The sequence below is a fragment of the Tetrao urogallus genome (assembly GCF_951394365.1).
Source record: "Tetrao urogallus genome assembly, chromosome: Z".
NCBI classification, from domain to species: Eukaryota; Metazoa; Chordata; class Aves; order Galliformes; family Phasianidae; genus Tetrao; species Tetrao urogallus.
Genome location: NC_136816.1, coordinates 42805442 through 42827224, shown reverse-complemented (window position 1 = coordinate 42827224; position 21783 = coordinate 42805442). Strand labels below are relative to the sequence as shown.

At 37.3% G+C, this 21783-nt stretch overlaps 1 protein-coding gene across 1 annotated transcript in view; it reads right to left on the bottom strand.

Moving 5' to 3' along the window:
- BNC2 (basonuclin zinc finger protein 2) overlaps positions 1-21783 on the bottom strand; it is a gene marked incomplete at both ends in the record, with an annotated part of 333419 nt that overhangs the window by 21430 nt on the left and 290206 nt on the right. Inside the window, one exon of the mRNA XM_079548483.1 lies at positions 1418-3384. Coding sequence (XP_079404609.1) covers positions 1418-3384 — 1967 coding nt within the window. The remainder of the gene's footprint in view (positions 1-1417; positions 3385-21783) is intronic.

Below are 21783 nucleotides of genomic sequence, written 5' to 3'. Positions count from 1 at the left end.
GCCTTAATTTATTTTTGCCTGCTTCATGTTCAATGGTTTCATCCTACTCTAAACCAAACTTCCTAGATGGTCCTTTTTATCTTGAACTTGTTTTCTAATGTTTGTTCCTATTCTGCTTGGTGGACCAGGAGATATGAGACAGTTGGTGACTGAACTCTCCATCTCAGTCTCCTCAGCAGTAAGTTGCTTTTATTTTGTATGACATGATACATTCACTTTCAAATCCCATCAACTTCAATGGTAAAAATAAAGGAGCTGTGTAAGATGTTTTACTAGGTTTAATTTCATTCCTGTGTCTTTTGAATTTTTACAACATAATGAAAAAATATGAAACACAAATATAGGAAAACAGAGGACTCAGTCTCACTATCACTCTATGAACCAGGGAGATTTTGTTATGTGACATATGATCATCACATGTGAGAACTTTTAACCACAACTATGAAATAACTGTGTTATTGTACCACATTGACAAATTCCATTTATATTACATTTTCCTCAAGATTGGAAAAGAATAGTATATACTAAAAAACAAACAAACAAAAAAAACCCCAACAAAACAAAACAAAAAAATCACACAACAAAAAAACCCTATGAGTTAAAGGACCAGCTGCTTCTGTTTAAGCCCAACTGTTTCAGTGCTGATGCAGCATAGTTAGGACATGATGTCATTTGAATATACCCTTGAAGATCTTAAAAATATGTAGAGGTCTAGTCTCTGCTCTTTGAGTGTGCTTAATTCCCATAAGTTGGGAAGAAAAGAAAGTGGACTAAACAACCATGGTGCATAGAGAGGTGTATACGTTCTCTAAAGAGAAAAATTTTTTCTACCTATTTACTTGTTCTTGCTACAATGTAGCAGCTAGTTTTAAAAATTGAAGAGAAGCAAAAGTATTCTTTCATGTTTCATGTTTTCTTTTATATGATCCTACAGGGATGGAAATCATTCTTTTATTACAGTCCTTCAATTCTCTCTCTCCATCCATTCATCCAACTGTCCATCCATCCTTTTCCCTCCTTCCTACTTCTGTGGTTTGATGTGCATGCATGAAGACATTTCTATTGTGTATTATTTACTATATATTTAATAGAAGCTTTTCTTGATTTAAAAGCTGCAAGGAGAAAAAAAAAAAATGTAATGAACTGCAGCTTATAAACACATGTTCATAGGTACATTGAAAGAATAATGACATTTATTATCTTGCCAGTCACTTAAGAGCATGGCAAATATATACTATTCGGAATGCCAAGCAACAATGAAAATCCTGAAGTGATGAAAATCTCTCAATGTCATGGGAACACGATTGTCACTTGTCATTACTGTGCGTCTCTCTCTTTCTTCATGTACCCTAAACTACCTATTCGTACATAATTCAACAGACTTAATAATGTAGAAAATCAATTAATATTTACTGACCTGTCTCTGCTTCTCCGTGATGGGAACGCAGCATTACAGCCAGCCACCGTGCAGACATGCATCTCTTTTAAATGAACATTTCTGTAGTGAAGCTTCACACTGTAGGAACTCTTGAAACTCTTCTTGCACACGTAGCAGATCTTGGGGTCTGGGCTTGAGCACATTTCACCTTCTGGGGAGAATTTCTGAGGGCTGTTATAGTTGAATGTGGAAGCAAAACTTTCATGAAGGGCAGCCATACTGGCACTTCCTCCATTGTACAGTCCATATTGGCTCATGTAGAACATATCATATGTAGGGTCTGTATACTCTTCCTTCACCTTAATGACATCCTGGTTAGAAGAGTCATTGTGGTTTTCATCTGGTCTGTCACTGTGCATCATAGATTTTTCAACAGGTTCATGGAGGCGGTCATCACCTTCCATGGATTCTTCACACAGTTTGGGCTCTGACGATTCAGACTCGTTTTCATAGTCTCTCTCGTGCTCCTGGTCTTCTGATGTCATACTGTCTGCTCTTCTTATATCTGGTCTGGAAATGCATCTGCTTCTGTCAGTTTTGGAAAAGTCTTTCACAGACAAGCCTGGGCTCATTTCTTCCTGAGAATGGCAGTGATTGTCATGACCAATGTCATTTACCATTGTGCTGCTGTCATTCACCTCTTCATCTTCATCATCAAATTCATCGGCAGTATCAATAACTTCCTTTTCTATTTTAACTGGCATGCTTGACTTCCTTGGCTTTTTCTTAGGGGCAAGGTCAGCATTAGGCTCTGAGGTGGGCATCAGCACTGATGGTACTGATGACTCTGTAGGAGGAGGGGGATGCTGCTCCATGCCACTCGCTGCTGGTATTATTGGACTGGTAGGAAGGGAGGTTGGAGGACTCACCATTTCTCCAGGAGTAAGTAAATTTCTGTAAAAAGGAGGAACGGGTTGAACAGTCTTTAAAGCTGGAAACACCAGCTGACTGGGAAGAGGATTCTGTAATACAGGATCTAGAGGAGGAGTGGTAAATCCCATTGGGGGACGCCCAGGGCTTGTTAAAGTTAGGTTGGATTTTGTACTTGCTATGACTGGGGTGGCAGCACCTGACGTAGCACGAATTAGATCTTTGTCTCGGTTATTTCTTAGCATAGGCATGTGGAGGCGGGGGTTAGGGTTAGCACTGTGACGATTGCGGCTTCTGAGAGAGCTGAAGACCATGTTGCAGCCCTCAATAGTGCACCGGTGCTTGATTTTCAGGTGAACGGCATTGTAGTGGATTTTAAGTGTACCTTTGTCATAGAAAGTTTTGCCACACGCATTACAAAACACTCTTCCTTTTCTAGAGGCAGACCCCATTCTCCTCATTCTGTGAATGCGGAATGAACTTTTAGTATGTTCTGTTTTCGATAAATCATTGACAGGCGTAGGTGTCTGAACAGGAGAGACACAGGGTGGCTCAGTTTTGGGTTCAACATTTGTGATGCTGGTCAAAGCATTCCTGCTGGACGTCTGCTCATTCTTGAAAGGCGTGGGTGAAACTTCAGATTCACTGCTCTCATTATATTCATTTTGAGCTGTAAGGCTTGGCTCACGGAGCCTCATTGCTGGCTGTTCCAGCAGGAGGCCATTTGGAGGCAGCCCCAGCAGTGGAGCAGAGACTGGATTTATGTATTGGAATGGTAGCAGGAATGCAAGACTATTCGGGATGTTTTCAAAATGATGAATGCTGGAAGGGTTGCTATTCTCCAGGTGAGCAAGGAGACTTGGGCTCCTGGTGCGATTATTGCTTTCAATAAAAGTCCTTATATCTGAATCTGTCTTTGAAGATGGCACAGCCACAGCCTGCCCTTCTTTTTCTTGAATTGCCATCAGCTCCACAATGGATTTGGTTTCTCCAAATCTCAGGAACTGCTGAAGGGTAATGATCTCTTCTTCCCTGGACATTATGGCCCAGCGGTCCAGCACCTTGCCTGCAGCATCCTAGAGGCCATATCAAAGAAACAACAAAGACAAACACAAAGAAAAAACTTATTGATTCTGCATAATTATTGAATTCAATAGAAGGTGCTCTGCTGCCTGCACATGAAATACTAAGCTCAAAAAACAACATGCAATCAGTGTTAACAAAACTCAACCAAAAAAGCAAACTTTTTCAGTCATGCAAATACCATTATTACAGTCACAGTTAGAGAAAAAGATTGAGTTTAATGACGTTAGAGCAAACAAAATGTAAAACACTGGGGCTCTGTGATCTGAAATGCCTTTGATATTGCTATTTTAAAAGCAGCAATCTATATACTACACAAGTATTTGGTATACATTTGTTGCTGTTCACTCCATTGTACAATATGGAAAATTGTACCTTAATTGATGTTTAATGGTATCACTATAAGAAAGAGCTAAGCAAATGAATTTGATAGATTTGCTTTTCAAATATAAGTAAACATACAGCTTAAATCATTTATGGACTACCTCACAAGAAATTCCGATGCAAGGCAAGCAGTCTCAAAAATAGCACGTAATACTAGTATCTTCCTCCTTTTTTTTTTTTTTAATTTTTATTTTTCGTGACAGCAATACTGAAAAACACATTCATTATAAACTTACATAAAAAGGCAGAAATAGAGAAATTGTTTACAGCATAACTGACTCGCACTCTTCATATGGCTTAGACTTAAAGGATGATTTTTTTGCTATAAATGACAGTTAAAAATATGTAAAAAGTAAGCATCTGATGGACATAGATAGTATAAATGTGTAAAAATGTTGTCTCTTAACACTGCCTTCTGATACCAAGGGAAAAATCCAGAGAGAATACACATCAGTAATCACTAGACTATCTGTTGTTAAATATACATTAAAAAGCATTTCACACTTTCATTTTTGCTAGTAAGCATGAGATTTGCCTGAAGGTAAGACTTAAAAATTCTGCAATGTAATGTCAGGCAATCCATTCCACCATGTATTGATAAAAAGATATTAAAATACTTATATAATGAATACATCATTTTATTGGCATCTTTCCTTTCGGGCAAGTTCTGGACATAACATCAGCATGGTAACTATAACGAACAAGCACTGTTGCATGCCATCAAATCAGAATTATTCCAGTTCTTCCTCATGCATTAAACAGTTTGAAATCCTTGCAAAGATACCCCTCTGTACTGTCTCTGATCTTTTTAAATCTTGACTCTCAACTTCAGAACACATTCAAACATTCTGGTTTACACATCACTGCAAAAACCTCCAGTTCTTATTTGATTAAGAAGGCAGCAAATATCTTTCAGTTTTTGCAATCTTTATTTATTTATTTGTTTGTTTTCAGAGTATTGATTCTTTCCTCCCCTCCCCAGAAGCTTCCTCTAGAGCACTGGAAAATGCCATTTGCCCCAAATGCGTTTATTTGATTAAATCTTTATTATTATTATTATTATTTTAGCTCTGATACGTGTCACCTTTCTAAATCCAGAGTTAGTGGTGAAGGTCGATGCCATGTATGCTTCAGAACCTTGCATGCCAATGCAGAATGTTTTGAAAGGTTCCATGCACAATAGATCACAATGAAACATTACAAGACTATGAAACTGTCAATGGTAAATAATTACAGAATATCCTTAGAAGAATTCTCACTGCATTCATGGAAATGTAGAGCACCAGAACCAATCTCTAAGAAGAAATTATCCAGCATGCATTTACACTGAAATGAAAGAAATGCCATCATGCAGATGCTGGTCCTGGTCTGAAGTATTAGTCAGGAAGAGTTCACACCTTTAAATACCTTTGAGCATTGTGGGCATCCATAATTGTTATGCTCCCCCTGTTCTACCAGTCAGATGGAGGAGCATTTTAGAGGCAGTCTGCTATCTAGTAAAAATCATTCGGAACACAAAACCAACAAGAATAATACCCCACAAACACCCAACAGAAAAAGAAACAACACAGAGAACAGGTTTACTTTTGAAAGCTCTAAGATTATATTTTGCTCACTTCCCCCAACTTGCTTTGATTACTCTCCCCATGAATACCACCTAAATTTCCTTGCATCAACTTCTCCTGCTACTTCCAGCTAGCCATACTGGTTCTGCTTTTGAGCAATTCTTATGTGAAACTCAAAAAACAGTCACCTGTGAAACAATTTATGCACACACATTCCCAATCTGAAGCCACAAGTATTTATTGCTTCTAACTGTAACTTGAAGATGGAAATAACATTGTCTAATTTACACTGCTTGCATGTATTGAATTAGAACCCCTGACTGCAGCCAGCTGCAGGCTGCTTTGTAATGTACTACTGGTAGTAATTTGTTTTGTTTTTGCTTTAATTTGTAAATCACTCACAGGCTTATGTAGCAGATGGATGTTTTATAAAAACAGATATTTAAGTAAATAAAAATTAGATACAGCCCCTATGAGAATAACTCATGGGAATAGTAGGTACAGGTCCTGTAACTGCCACACATCAGTGGAAGATTACTTCACACAGTCTCCCATCCTATGGCTGTAGATCTAGCTTTCTCTGTGCTCTGAGCAAGGAGACAACCTTGCCCAAACACTGGGCTCTGTGAATGCTTTTGGGGAGGTATTCCACAGCAGAAGTCAGAGATGCTGGCAGTTGGCTACACGACCTAGCCACCGTTGAGATGCCACAGTTTTCCATCCCATTCAGTCAATGACAGAACATTTCAGGTTTGCAGTGAAGAAGGACAGACTTTCAGCTGTTGCTAAGTGCTACAGATCACAAAATTTGGCTGTCAAGTACTTGATTGTCAAGGGGTTACCTTCACTGTCACATAAACAGCAAGGTCTCAGAAATCTGGCCTTAAACACTCTCCGCCTACTTATACTGGTTGCATCAAGCTATACCTGGTTAATTCACAGCAATCATTTTTATTTCCCTAGCCAAAGTAAAAAGATATTGCACAGATGTCCATGCTTCTTACAAAACATACTACCTATGGATACTGTATGGCATATGCTTCAATATTTACATAGTGATGGTTTTCCATAAATCATTTTAAGTATGTACTATGCAAACCTAGATAAAGAATGAATAGGAATGTCATTTTTTGATAAAACTTAAAATTAACAAAAAATCTAACCATTATCCACTTTGAATTAAGCTATAACTAGCTAGGGATCTCTCTGTATATGGTAATACTTGATTAGAAGTTCAAGTCCTTTCTTACATATAATCGATTTCTTGTTTCTTACAATCTCTCATGCTAAATTTTTTCCCCAAAGCCATTAAATCATATCCACATTTAAATATTCCACGACAAAAGGTTCCAATTTATATTACTTTTTTCAGCTCACAACTGATTAAGCCAAGCCTCCTGTGACAATGTGTACAGCGAAGTCAGTGAACAGAGAGATACCACAGTGCGCATACAGCTTTACACCACGCAGTAGACAAGTAAGCCTGATTTCTTCCTTCTTCACCCATAGAGCCTTGTTTTTTTAATTGTATTTTACATGCGTGGCTAGCTCTGAGTTTCAAACAGAAAAATTTTTAATCCCTAAATCATATAAAATCTAACCTTCAAGGATGCAAAACATAACCTTGGATGTTTTTCTTAATCTAAACACGCACTTGACTCTCTCTCTTCCAACACATATATGTGTATTATTTTTATAGATAAAGATTCATATGCACACAAACTACATTAAATCTAGGCAGCAAAGGTGTAGTAAAATATGCTGAAGTTGCCTCATTTTTTGCTGCATGTGTTACAAAGAGATATGTTAGGGTACATCTTGTCTTAAACTTCTACATCAGACAGAACAAGCGATGGGCTTCAAGATGATTATCTTGGATGATACAAACATGCTAAAGCAGAAGATGGGCACAAAATTCACTCTAATTTGTAAGAGCTTAATTGACAAGCACTATGAAGAAGATTCTTCATTTCCTGAGGGCCTTTAGGTTTTACAAATTTTAACCTTTCAATTCATCTTGAAAACCTTGCAATTTAAAAACTGCTTACTTAGAAAATAAGGATGATCTACAGAAACATACACCATAAACATACATTGTAAGCCTTGAACTTTGGTTACAAAATCAGTTTTTTACAGTCTCACTTTGTATAAGAAGCTGTATCAACCCCTGCATGCCTGTACAGTGTTTAACTAAATTTATACACAGGCACAAATATACATGTACATCTACTTTTATCTTACTAATTAACTTTTTGGCATAGGTAAAATAAAGTGTATATATGCTGCTGTCTGAATTCATAGTAAGAATTACAGAAGAGTTGAGATTACTTGGAAGGTTAAAAAACTCTACAATTGCTTCTTAAGCAAGGCTTTTGTGCTCAAAGTTATAAAGAAAAACACAGGGCCAACTTTTGTATTTTACAATTTTTGCATATGCACTGTAAACTATTGGTTTTATGCACATCAGTTAAGTATCCACACTGCAAAATATTACTTGGATATGTATTTGATTAATTAAATAAGCAAGCTTGGTGTTTAAAATATCACTCTCTTCTATGAGCCCTTCTTAAAGAGCTATAAATTTTCTAGCTCGATCTCTAAAAAACATTTTGAATGCAGCTGTAACAATTGAAAAGCAGACTGAAAGACATTCATTTGGTCATACCATAATTGCAAAGGATGGTTTTAATTAGGGTGTAGACAGAAGAAAAAAATCAACATTTGTTTCTAATAAAGAAAAGCCTACATAATTTCCATGATTTAGGGTTTGTTGTTTTTGTTTGGCTGAATTTCCCAGGAGCATCTCTTTGCTTCCCAATTAAATTTCAAGCTGTTACGCTATGGGTAGTCCTACTGCTCCCAGGGCAAAAGCAACCAAAGCTGTGTAGCAGCACACCCGCTTACATCTGTAGGGATATGAGTGGAAATGTGCAACCCTCTGACTTCAATGCAGCAGAAGTAAGCCCTGTATTTGGCTCTCCATATGACCGTTCACATACTCATTTTTCTGATAGGTGTTTTTTCCATGCTGAACCTAGCCCACCTTTGCTCTTGTAAACACACAAAAAAAGTGTGCATACTTGCTCGCTGCGATTATACATGTGAAACTGATATAAAATTTAACACACCACCCTGCATTGAGCCATTGTTAAATTTTTTTCCCCTCATCTGTCACTACTCGTTCACCTCCCACCAGCCCCCCTGCTCCAACTGAAACCATATGAATAAACTCATGTTTAAGTGTCAGCAGTCCTCTCCTTGAGTTATTCTGCTGCAGCAGGAATGAACACAGTGCAGCTCTACTGAGTTCTCAGTCAATAATGGAAATCTTTATCTTTTGGCTTCACTGCAGCCTCCACTGTGCTAGAAAAATCAAAAGCGATAGATATTCTTCCCTTCAGACACCCCTTTCCCTCACCTACTGGAGTTGTTTTCTTTCTCCCAAAAAAACAGGCCGTGCATGAGAATGCCAGCTGCAGCAGATGGAGAAAAGTCACTCTTTTCCTGAAGTATCAAGTAAAAACGACACCAGCATTGTGCGTACAAGTGAAAACTAACATGAAGGAGATATTATTTACTCATAATTACACGTATGCTTGTACTTACCTTTGCTGCCAGATATTAACAACGCTTAACTCTGGGTTTTATGCTTCATGTCTCCTTATCCATGTAGTATCAAAAACCTTTGCATTTTGACCTAAGACCTTTGCAAATTTTTACTAATTGATAGTGTAGACACTGGGTTTGAAATCTGGCTGTACTTTAAATTTAGAGTAATTGTACTTCAAATCCAGAATAATTCCACTGACCATGCTGGAAAGTAATTTTGAATTAACTTAGCCCTGAAACACTACATTGAGCCAAATCTGCTTGAATATATATAGGGACATACCACCATGATGGAGCACAGCAGCTGTGTAACGATGCACAGGAGCACTGCTCAACAGTTTCAGAGTGAAAGTGAGGAACACCATGTCCTGCTGAAACTGCAGATGGAACGTAAGGAGGTGGAATGCAATAACCGCAGCTGAAATCTAGCCAGGACACCGCCGTTAACCACCCACGCTCTTGCTAAATGGCCTACCGGGTCTTTACTGACCAAAAGTATGCAGGTCCTCTGTTTTATATCTCATCCTCAAGACACATGCCAGGAACACAGCTCCCTGCACAAGCAACCTGCTAGAGCTCTGGTTCTGGACTGGCTTATAGGGAGTGGTATCAAAAGACCGGATCCCCAACACACCGCACCCTTCAGGGACTAAAATTCCTTATTTCTTACAATCCTTTTTCATTTTTTAGGTTCACCAAACTTAGAAAAGAAAACACAACCAAAAAAAAGAAAAAAAAAAGCAAACTTGACTACAGAGAAATTCAGAGCATTACTATTCTGTCAAATACCAAATTGGGGGTCAGGAAAAAAGCCTTACCTTTTTCACAAAAGGAATCATTCTTTTGAACTCTTTCCTGCTCCTCCTATACATATATGCACCTCTTTGACTCCAGTAAAACTATTAGGGTGCAAGGGCATTAGTTTTAAATGCTTCTGATTTTTAAAACATATTGTTTGACTTTTGATAAAATATTCACTTTGTTAAGAAATGCTCTTGATTATGGACCAGATAAGAATGCATAATTCACAAGATGATCACTTTTTTTTTCTAGATAAAAATGTGTACAGCATTTTTATTTTTAAAACTATGATAGATCACTGTGGGGTTACAACATATTTAATCACAGCAGTTTCAGCTTCATTTAATCATGGAAACTGCATCAAGCATCTTTGCAACTGGGTGCCTGGCAAGTTTTTTCACAGGAAACCTCTGTCCACACTCAGGGAATAATCTAAGCACTGTCAGAACTCACTTCTCTTCTTGCTTTTTGAAATTTTACAATAGTATAACTCCTATGATGTCAGTGAAATTTGTTTCACAGCTGTCCTGTTAGTGGGAGGGAAAAAGAGATACAACTGCCATCTATTAAAGATCTGTCACTTATTGATAACAGTGGAGCTTCTGTTAGCAAACAGAAACATTGCTTAGGCAGTTTTAAGAAGATTCAAAGTAATCTTTCAGCACTGGCCATTAACCCATTATCTTGCATTTATTTTGAATTATCAGTGCCAATTCCCAAGAATTTTGCCCCTTGCCTATGACAAATGTCATAAATTTTCAAAGGCAAGTATTCACTCCCCTTACCATCTGCTATGGTTCGGTTTCTCAAAGATTTCTAAAGACTTTACCCAAGGAAATGAATGTAAACTGACCAGATGCTTTATGGTATCTGTAAAAGAAAACATTTTCTAATGTACACTCAAGGTGAGGCAAATTTTCTCACATTCGCAGTAGAAAATATCAATACTTCGTAGAAATCAAGCATTGAAATCCCTTAAAAAGCTTTGAAGTTCAGAATGCTGAACTTCAAATCTAGAGGAACATTTTCTGAAAAATCATTTCAATATCTCTGAAGCAGGTTTGCCACCAGCTTGCTGTGAGTGAGGGTGCCTGCTCCTAGGCAGATATGGCTTCTAGAGGCAATGAGATCACCAACTGCGCTGTGCATGAAGTAAAAAATTTTAGAGTGTACAAGCTGTTGTGGGGACTCTTCAGGGTACAGACACATTGGGACAGGAAAGGATCAAAACACTGAAATAATTCCAGGTGTAATTTTGGCAAGCCAGGTGGATAGGAAATCACTACCTTGCACACAACCATAGCCATGACTCATCTACGTTTGCATCTTCTTGAATTTTTGCATATATAGTTGCACATTTTGGTAAGCTATATAAGAAAACTTCCCTTTCACTGGATTTAGCAGGCTACTTAAATCTCTCTTCTATGCCTCAGTTTCACCACACTGACAGAATGATGTAAGTTTTATGGGAAAAAAAAGAAGCACTCACAAAGAGCAACAATGAATTATTTTACTTGCTATATACATGGTCACAAGAGACATCCAAGTTTCCTTCAGCCAAGACCTTCTCCAATTATCACAATGTGATAATACAAACAATTCATCATGTCTTACAGCCCTGCAGCTGTTCTATACAACATGCAACTGTACCAAAAGCAGAGAAAGATATCTATTAGTCAAGTCAAATAAGATTATCTGACAGACCTTTTCTCACTTTAAATCTCAGTTCACCAAAGCCATAACCCTAACTGGAAAATTCAAGCAACAAAACGTTATTCTTTCTTGACTTGTAAGTAAAAGTTCTAAAGAAATCAGTAAGAGATCTGCCTAACCAGTGTCATTCCAATGGATTAAGAAGTTTTCCAGTGTTTTATCATTGGAGTAAAATTGCCAATAGTTGGATTTAATTACAAGCTTGGTTTTCTGATTGAACACCAAATTGTGCCTCAATAAAGGGATTCATCTGTATACTATATGCTGGGTATTTGAATGGCAACAGAACCAGGAGATTGATTTCCACAATTAGTATTCATTAGGGGATTACGCATTATTACTTGCAATATATATGACACAATCTTAATGAGGCCTTTTTTTTTCTTTATTTTCATTGTTTACCTAAAAAATTTACATCAAGAAAAACACATGCAACATAGGCGACTATCCGATACAGAAGGGAGAAAGTGCAGAACTTATATAAAAAAAGGCAGAGGTCACTGAAACATATAAAATGCTGTGATACATGAAGTGCACATCTTACATGCGCTGAAATGCAAAAGAAAGTGGGAGAATTATATTACAGTGTACGAAGTAATAATAACTGTGCCTGCATGTCTTAATACCCTCTTGTCCCAGCAGTCCTGACTTTCTAGGCAGCCCACTTCTCCACATTAACAGTAGTCATTTGGAGAGCAGCAAACGTGCCATTAGAAGCACTTTTACAAGTGTATATTCATCCACCAATTAGCTTAATGTGGCCGCTTTCTGCATATTTTCTATCCAGGCTTGCACAAATCTTATTAATATTTCCCCCTAGCGCTTTGACAGATTACCTTGTCATTATGCATCCTGGAGCCTTTTAAACAATATGGGTAAACTACTGTTTGCGAGGTTAATGACAATTATCCCCTAATTACTGCATAAGTCACTCAGTCCACTTTATCTCATAGGCAGGGTTCTGCTCTGTGTATCTGCCATTGTGTCACTGTAAATGAATCTTGTATAGCTATGTTTATCTGTCGTTGCCTTGTAAATTACATTGACAGAAGAATGAACAAATTACCGTGTGTCATCACTTAAAATACAGCTTCTGATAAAAAAAAATGTCCCACAAGCACAGCACTTGAATTTTAGCCTGATCACAATTAGTATACACATGTTTAATGTTTTTGGCGATATATTTAGAAGTGCATGGGACACAGTGTGGTGGTAGAAGGCTCTGAAGTGGTAAGTCTAAGGGCAGTAAAACAGAGAAATACAGAAGGCTACACTACTAGTAATTCCATGATCACCTCCTGAGAACTCTTCTGCTAATTTAACAGTTGATAGATGAGGCAATGATATTTTCCAAACAAACTCACATTCACTGCTGTGCCAAATTCCACAATTTCCATTGTTTCTGACCACATCTACAAAGGTGTTTTTTTTTAGCAGAAAAATACAAACTGAACTTGGAACAGCAGCAGTGCCCACAAAACCAGAATCGATGCAATTCAGAACAGTATCAGAGAAGATTAATAATTTGGATCATGTCTGCCCTGACCAATTCTAGTGACTCCAAGAGGACTGCTCGGAGCAGAAGCCAGGGCAGAATCTGGCAGCCAACACCTCCATCAATGTATTGATTTCAAAAATAAAATAAATTAGCACATTGCCTACTCTTTTCTACAGTGCCTGTGCACTGGGTCACCTCCTTGGAGTAATTAGAGTTCAATAGAGAGAGAGAGAGTTAAAAAAATTCCAAGTTCAATTCACAGATTGAGGTATTTCCACCTTAGGAGAGGAAGGAAAAAATGGCAAATATCAGCTTCCCGACATCTTTCATTTTCAAGTCAAAGCTAAGACAGGACAACATCAAAACCAGGTTTGCTCTGCTTTGAAAAATAAAGTTGACTTCTTGTTGATCTTGATTACTTATTTCACCACTGACACCTTGATGACTTTAACACAAAGCACAAATACAGCCTGTTACACAAATACAGTGTTCAGAAGCAAAAAACATCTAGACCTCAGTGTGGTATATAAGAACAAAAATTATACGGTAAAAATATCTGGCTTTTACTTAATGCTTCTTCCTACAAGAAGTTTGGCAAAACAATTGCTTAACAGCCACAGGAACCACAGTCCTGTGGAACTGTGGAACAACAAAGACGATGCAGTTCCAGTGCAGGCCTTTTATTCTAGTTTTGCAAAATCCTTTTATTCTAGTTTTGGATTGCCAGAAATCACATTAATTGCAGAAATTTAATAATGAGTGTGATTCTGATTGTGACTTGGACTTCAGATTTCTTGTCCTCAAGCTTGGTGCAGTCACAGCACATGAACTTCCTCTCACCAATAACTTGAGCAGAAATTGAACCATCTCCCTCAGGACAGACATTTAACTCTTAGAACAAGGTATTTCTCTGCTTTCCAGACAAACAGATGATTCATGAAGTGAGATGCTCTTTCGGTTACTCAGACAAAACTGTCTGCCACACAGCTTGCAGAAAAATGGTATATAACAATAGGCATGTCATCCCTGCATCCTGCAATAAGTTTACATTGTAATGCATTTTAACAGCCTTGAGGATGTACTTTATTATGCATACATTCAAGAATGATATATGCATTAATGTAATATAGTTCTGCATTCACATATTTAATATCTATTTGATTATGTCTTATATTTTACATACCTTCTAATTTAGCAAATCTTGTCATTTTATAAACATCCTAAAATATGTTCAACATGAACTTCTGATTAAATGCCAGGAGGAAAAGATGCAAAATGAAATAGAATTATGATTCCCAAAAGGAAACAATATGAACCCGCTTAAGCTGCTGTGCAAGAAAAAGAAAAGTCAGTATTCTCCAACTTGTGATTATTTTGTGAAATTCAGTAGGTTATTCTAACACTGAAAACCTCTCAATCATAGTAAAATGTACGTTTATTTTGCTGTATTATGATAGTGTAATATTCCGAACAAATAGGCACACTGAGATACAACAGAATTACCAACATTACTTAAAATAACAGTGGTTTATATGGAACATAGGTGAGGACAGCACCTCTGGCCACGCTCTTAGTATAGGCTGGAAGAAAAGGTTGTACTGAAATGGTAAGAAAATGTAACAGCCATCACTGCCACGGATAACTAAAAAGACTGATCAATTTTGAGTAAGTACTACCTCAAGGGTTCTGGTCCCACTAAGATTGATCTTTGTGCCTGTCCTATGTTCAGTCAATGCAACTTTCAGCAGGGTACCCACTGCAGAAATAAATGGAAGGGCTGCAGTAATCCTCCACCCTCCCTCCAAGTATGTTATTTTCTCTCGAACTTGAAGGAAAAGGAAACCTAATGCGGCTGATGGTAAAGTGCTAGGCAACAGATGGTTTAAAATGCTTAAAGACACAGAATACTGTTACTGTTGTGTACAGCACCATCCAAAGAAAAAAAAAAAAAGGTATTTCTAAGTCATTAGTATTTCTCTTTGATTTGGGAGATTTTTGGCCTCTGACCTGGGCTAATAGCACAGAAAGCCTGCAAAAGAGACACATGCTGTTATCGACTTGTAACTGACAATTTGGAGTTGTCCCACCAAATAAAGGACTAATACCTGGCTTCTGTGCAGGAGAAAGTGTGCCCTGATACAACATTAACCTTTATCTGTATTTCCTAATGGAAATGGCTGTTTTTAAAGCAAACTGTGAGGCTGATTTAACTGATTTTTTTATTTTTATTTTTATTTTTTTTGACAAATAAACTCTTGAAAAATAACAGAAAATAACAGAATGAAATTAAGTGACAGCTAAGAAATTAATGAGGAGAAATGCAGCTATTCATTCTAGTTACGATCTTTTAAAAAATCAATTTACTTGGCAGTTTTTATTTTTGCACATTTTGGGTTTTATCAGCTTTCTTCAAACAGTCTCTAGAGACACTGAGTTACTTGCAGAGAACTTAGTTCATTAAGAAGTATTATTTACATAGGTATTATTCATCTTTGCTGTAGATCTTTTACATCTAAATGGAAGCATGTACCTTTGATCTAAACTTGATTCAAAAAGCTAAATGATACTTTGTATGGACATAGATCAGCATGTGGTAAAGGTTGAGGTAAGCAAGAAAGCACTAAAAAATTGAAAATGTACATTGTGTTAACAAGACAGCTCAGTCAGTTTTACTTACAAGAGGAAATTCTGAAGAGGAACTTGAACATTTAGGATTATACTAAAGACATTGTTTTTCTTTATCAATTTTCTTTATCTTCTGTTTATCAATTTCACACATTATGGAGTTTTACCTGATTCTCAAGTCTACAACAGTAGAGGACAAACAAACTTTTCATGAGCAATTAACCCTGAGGAGGACACTGGACAATATGTAGCGTATATACAGTATGGACTGGACAAATAGAATCCAGTATGGAGTGGACGAGAAGAATAAGTAAGTGAATACTAAATGTTGGAGATTAACAAGAGCCATTCATTGGCCTGACTGTTTAGGCAGAAATCTCTTCCTTCATACATAATGGAAGTTCTGCTTGAGTAAATTTTTCAAAGTCAAGCCATGCTGAAGCCTGTGTCACCCCTCTCATTCTCCCAGCCGAATTGCCTGGTATGGTTTGACAGACATAAGCATTTAAGTGAACATAATTCATGTGCAAAAAATCTTCATTATTTTTGGTTTGCAGCTTCAAAGCTACTGTTTGAACTACAGGTGCAAAATGACCTAATGCTTGAAAATTCAAACTGAGGAGTCAAATTATACCTTTTCACAGAGTTTAAAATTGGACAAAAAATATTGAAAATACATCTCATAAACTACAAACATTTGCCAACTGAAAAGAAAAGCAATCCTTTTTTTATGTTTAATATCTTTTCATATTGAGATCTTAGAGATAAGAGATGGAAGTAGGCAAACTAGTGACTGTGGCACTACCTGAGGAAATTGAAGCTTTATTCCCTGATTCTCCAGGCACTTTCTATGTATTCTGGGCAAATCACAGCCCTTCTATGAGTCAGATTATTGTCTTTAAACTGGTAACGGATATGTTACTAGATAAAAATGCACTGTAGATTTTGAAAGGCTGAATTTGGTGGAGCCCTGAAGATCTGTACCCTTGAAAAAACAGCTTACTGTAAAGCAGACCTGGCTTTATGAATATTCAAACAACTCTTTTCTATGATACAATTTAATAGGAATAGAACTCTGAAAGAATTGAAAAGACAAATTTTGGAAGAGAACCGCAAGAAAATTCACACCCGTTCTTTTCAGTGGAAGACAGTGGAACATGTCAGTTCTATAGTATGCAGACAAATAAGCTGTTCTGTCAATGAATGTCTTTTCTAGTTCAATCTCTTAGAGAACAACCTTTATCATACTACGTTATTATTGTTTCATCCATGTTTATGATATTCAGAACTTCCCATGTGAAATAGTTCTCAAATAAAAATACTAATCCCACTTCCTCAGATGGACACCAATGAACTGTCTTTAGTTGAACTATGTAACACAGAAAACTTTGAGGGAAATAACAGTGCTCATACTTACAAGCTTCTTTGGATAACTTTACAAGCCACCCTCATTACCCCAGAGAACAGATGATTTAATACAGAAGAGGCTCTCCTGAATACAACTATTTGCTGAGAAGCAAATAAAATGAATTTTTTTCATAAAAAAAAGAGCCATAAGAATAGCTTGGCAAAGTGTAAGCAAAAAGTAACTTTTAATGTCTTTGGCAAATCCCCAGCTCTTAGTAATGGCATCCAAACTTGGTTCAAGTGTGGGTGATAAAGCAGGTTTAGAGTTGCCTTTCAACTTTTACTTTTTAATAATAAAAAATCAATATACAGAGGATTACAAGCCTCTTGGTTTTGATTTTGTATATCAAAAGCAAAAGACTGACAAAATTACGGTGGTGTATGAAACTCCTCAGGCCACAGTTACAATGCAAATATTTTTTACTCAATTTATTTATGGCACTCCACTGAGAAGCTAAAATACATTATTAAAATAAAATGAACAATCTTTTTATTTGTTTTTTTTTAACCCATATATAGGTATACATATCTTACATGGAAATGCAATCCTGAATATACATTTCTAAATCCCAGAAATGTAACAGATTACAATTCAGATCCTAAATTAATCATAAAAGTCTATTTCAAAGCAAAACAAGGAATAGCCTGGACAGCAGCCTGCATTCAAACAAAAGTGCTCATATAGGGCCAGACTGCACTATGGAGTAAAGGGAAAGTATCATGGTGTACAAAAGAAATGACCAAGTACATCTCACCAATCAGAGCCTCAGTGCTGGTAAGGTCTAAAATAAAACTGTTTGAACAGTTTTGTGAAGGAAGTCAGACTCTCTGTTTCACTATTCACAGCCAGACCAACTGAGCCTGGAACAAATGTGATAGTAACATGGATGATCTCATATGGATAGAAGGCCATATTCCTGCAGTCTTGAAAAAGGCAAATGGGAACTGAAGCCTGCAAGCCGGTGTCAACTTTGCTCACACAGAACAGTAAGGTCAAACCTGTAGAGGGATCTGTAATACTCACAGTCAATGGAGTTACCATTTGTAAGCTTAAATGGAGTTACTGTTTTTAAGTTATTAAAAACATTCTTTTATGTCTTGCAGTTTTCTTTGCAAGAAAGCAAGCTGCCAAGTCTTTAGGAGGGCAACATTAGTGTTGTTATGTGATCAACTCATGGAATTATTTTTTACTTTTTTTTTTTTTTTTTTTTTTCAAAAGTGAACTGCAGAGTAATTAATTCAATTTGGTGGAGCTAAACAGGCAAGGTTACCTATAACATGGTGGTCTCAATCCACATGAGCTTGAAGGAAGGGACCGCACCTTCTAAAATCCATTAATCAAATCAGATTACTATGCATGATTCTCCATAGGAACATCACAGCAGTGTGAGCATGTTTAAACAGTTATATTGTGGTACAAATGTAGCAGCAAGGACACAGCAAACAGCAGCAGCTGTAGATCAGAATGTGCAGTATTGTGTTATGCTTGCTTCCCAATGATCTCAAGGAAAAAAAGACACTGAAGACTACGCTCACACAAAGAAGGCAATGTAGGCACTGCACTAAATACTGCATTACTGCACCACGTTTTAGAGAAGACTAGCTTTCTTAGGTCAGTGCCAGGCTTCCTCTTTAAGTGAAGTCCTAGGAGGGGAAATAATACGAGGAAAGAAAGAATGAAGCTGCACTGTCAGAAAAGGAGGTCGGAAAGGTTCGGAAAGAAGTGGTATAAACTACATGTAGGAATTATGAGAGAGGATAAAGCAATAGACTAGTCTTTCTGCCACTGGCCTCACTGCTCACGCATCTCTTTCTTTTTCAGTGTGAGCAATAAGATCTAAGGCTACAGAGCACCTTCCTATAGCATAACCATCCATAAGCAAGTACTGACTGGGCCCATGCCAGAACAGTAAAAGCACCATTCACTTAGTATTTTTAAGCACTTTGTACTGTACATAGCTCTCTAAGGAAGATTGATTTCCATAAAGACCTGTTTTCATCTGAAGTTACTGATGATGCTATAAACCACAATAGTTTCTCTTGAGCCTTGCAGTGGAATTTCAAATTCACTTCAAGAAGACCACGTGTTAGCCAATGCTTGAGGAATATGGGCTTGTACTGCAAAGCATGTTGGTTGGGTCAGGTTTCCTATCAGAGAGTAATAACCCCAGATGACAGTTTCAGAGTTTGAAATAATTGTACACACACAATTGTAAACATGTACACACACACACATTTCATATATTTTATCTAAGTTTTCCAGAGAATCCTACATATCATTTAAAGCTCTTTGATCTTCACCCTACTGCGATCTAGATAAAAGTTCTCTAGTCAACAATGAGACAGAATTCGCTGACAGAATTACAGAAAAGTTTATTGGACTTTATTCTATCTGATTTATTTTATTTTGCAGGATAGTCAAAGCATTGTTGTATTCTCTTCTGTCATTTCACTTATCTGGCTTGGATTTTGTGTTCTGTGTGACTTGACTGCTATTACATTTGAACCAGTATAGGAGAAGCAGATCTCTTGCTGAGCAGGACTTCCAATCAAGGATAAGCTAACTGACAGAGGAAGGGAGAAAAGAAGGTGGGGTGGGATACGTCATGTTGAAGATAAATTTCAGAGAAATTACAGCAACGTCACAATACACTACATACATTTTAGAATTATTCAATGTCTGTGTAATGTGAACATGAGAAGAAGAAATTTCCTATCAGGTTAAAGCACAATAATTACCACATTTTAAGAGATGCTTATGACAGGTGAAGACCTTACACTCTAATGACTCCTTCCATTACTCCTGATACAACGCATATAAGCCGTTGTTTTAGTACAGAAAATACAGTTTTCAAAACCTGTGATAAAGCCTTAGTGACGCAGGACTAAGGAGAAGTACGTAAGTGTCCCCCAGCCTCACGTGGAAGCGCTTGTCAGGAATGCAGATGCTGGTGACATGTGGCTCGCTGGGGACTGAGCGCTCCACTGGTTCAATAAGGCTACAAAAGTGCAACAGGCCTCGATGTCAGTTACATGGTTTTACATACCTACCATGTCAGTGGTTCTCTGCCTCCCTGGGAATTTATTCAGATATAAGTGTATTCAGACCATAACAATGTCTTCTACCTGCCAGAAAGCTAGAAAAATACCCACCTTTTATGAATCTACAGTGCATGACTGTTGGTGTTTTACATGTTGGGAGGGGGAGAAAAGGGAGAGTGAAGGAGAGAGAAAGGAGGCAGGGAAGGGGAGCAAGAAAAAGAAAGAGGAGGGAGAGAAAGAAAAAGGAAGGGGAGCGAGAGGAAGAAAGAGGAGGGAGAGAAAGAAAAAGGAACAGCAAGAAGGTGAGAAAGAGAGGGAGAAAGAGAGAGGATTTCCAGAGAATTCACCTGCATTTTTTAAATTTCTCAACAAGAAATCCACCTGTCTAAGAGCTAATTCTAAGTTGCTGCAAGTACAGAAGAATATAGAATAATAGAATAATATTGTCTGAACCAGGTTCCTGAACACATTCACTTACTTTTTTATTTAAAAGGTCTCATGTTCAAATATGCGTTCAACTTAGATGAGCAGCCCAGCAGATGTAAAGCTGCTCATGTGGGTTATGGTTACACAGCCAGGGCCCAAATCATTTAATTTCTAGAAGCAAATAGACACAGCAGTTAGCAGAACCCATAAGTGCTGGAAACATGGTGATTAGGGATTAGATATCTGTACATTTTGCACACGAATGCTGGGTATCAATACAGAAAAATTCTAATGGCATTAGTGACCCTCAAGGCCCTCTTACACCACATTAATCACTGAGAGAACAACACAGAGAGCTTTTACTGTGCTGCAGCCTTTTCTTTTTCTCTGTTTCTCTAATTCTGATGACATTGTCAGTTATAGAGACTAGTAAAGTCAGTTATTAAGAACTGCTTTTTAAATCATTGCCTGTCCATGATGCAAGTTAAAATTCTGAATAAACTTGTATACCCAAAATTATACTTTTCACCTTCATCTGGATGCCCAGATGTTATCAGATGCAGAAGCAATGGGACATACAAACATAGTATTTCTGCTGCTATTAATCACCACAAAGAAGTAATATAAACAAAACCTTTCAAAATTTTCCTAATTCTCCTAAAAACTCAACCAATAGCTGTAAAACAAATTGTCCTCATGCACATGAAGTCATCTCAAACTGTGCAATAATTAAGAAGTGATGCATAATTTTGCAAACATTTTGCAACACTTCTCAGAAAACCACAAAATACTAACCGTATCTATACAAACAGGTTGTTGTTACTGTGGGAATTTGGATTGCTTAGAAACACAACAGGAATCAAATCTCTGGTATTGGCTTTCATGCATACATATCAAGACCTAATGTGAAAATAGGGTAGCAACTGTAAATGCCATCTGAAATTCTTACCGTCCTTACCATTAGCAAGGTTACGTGCCAAATGACACAGTAGTTAAAAATTTATCGTTTTGAAAGGAGAAGGGAATTAGCAGTGCACTGTTGAAATGATATATCGAGAAGAAACCTACTCCGTTTTGTCAGTTTTATTTCCCATGTTTGTAGGGATAGAAGTGACACACTGCTTTTCTTATGATCCACTGTGAAATGTACATAAACGCAATGACAGCTAGACTATTACGAAGACACCATACAAGCGTGAAGATGAGACATGCAGCAGTAGCTGTCTTTTGTATCAAGTGTAAATGGAAGGAGTTTGGGAGGTCTGAGTGTGACATGAAGGTGTACCTTGTAAGAAAGTTAGCGTGTTAAATATGTTTGACAA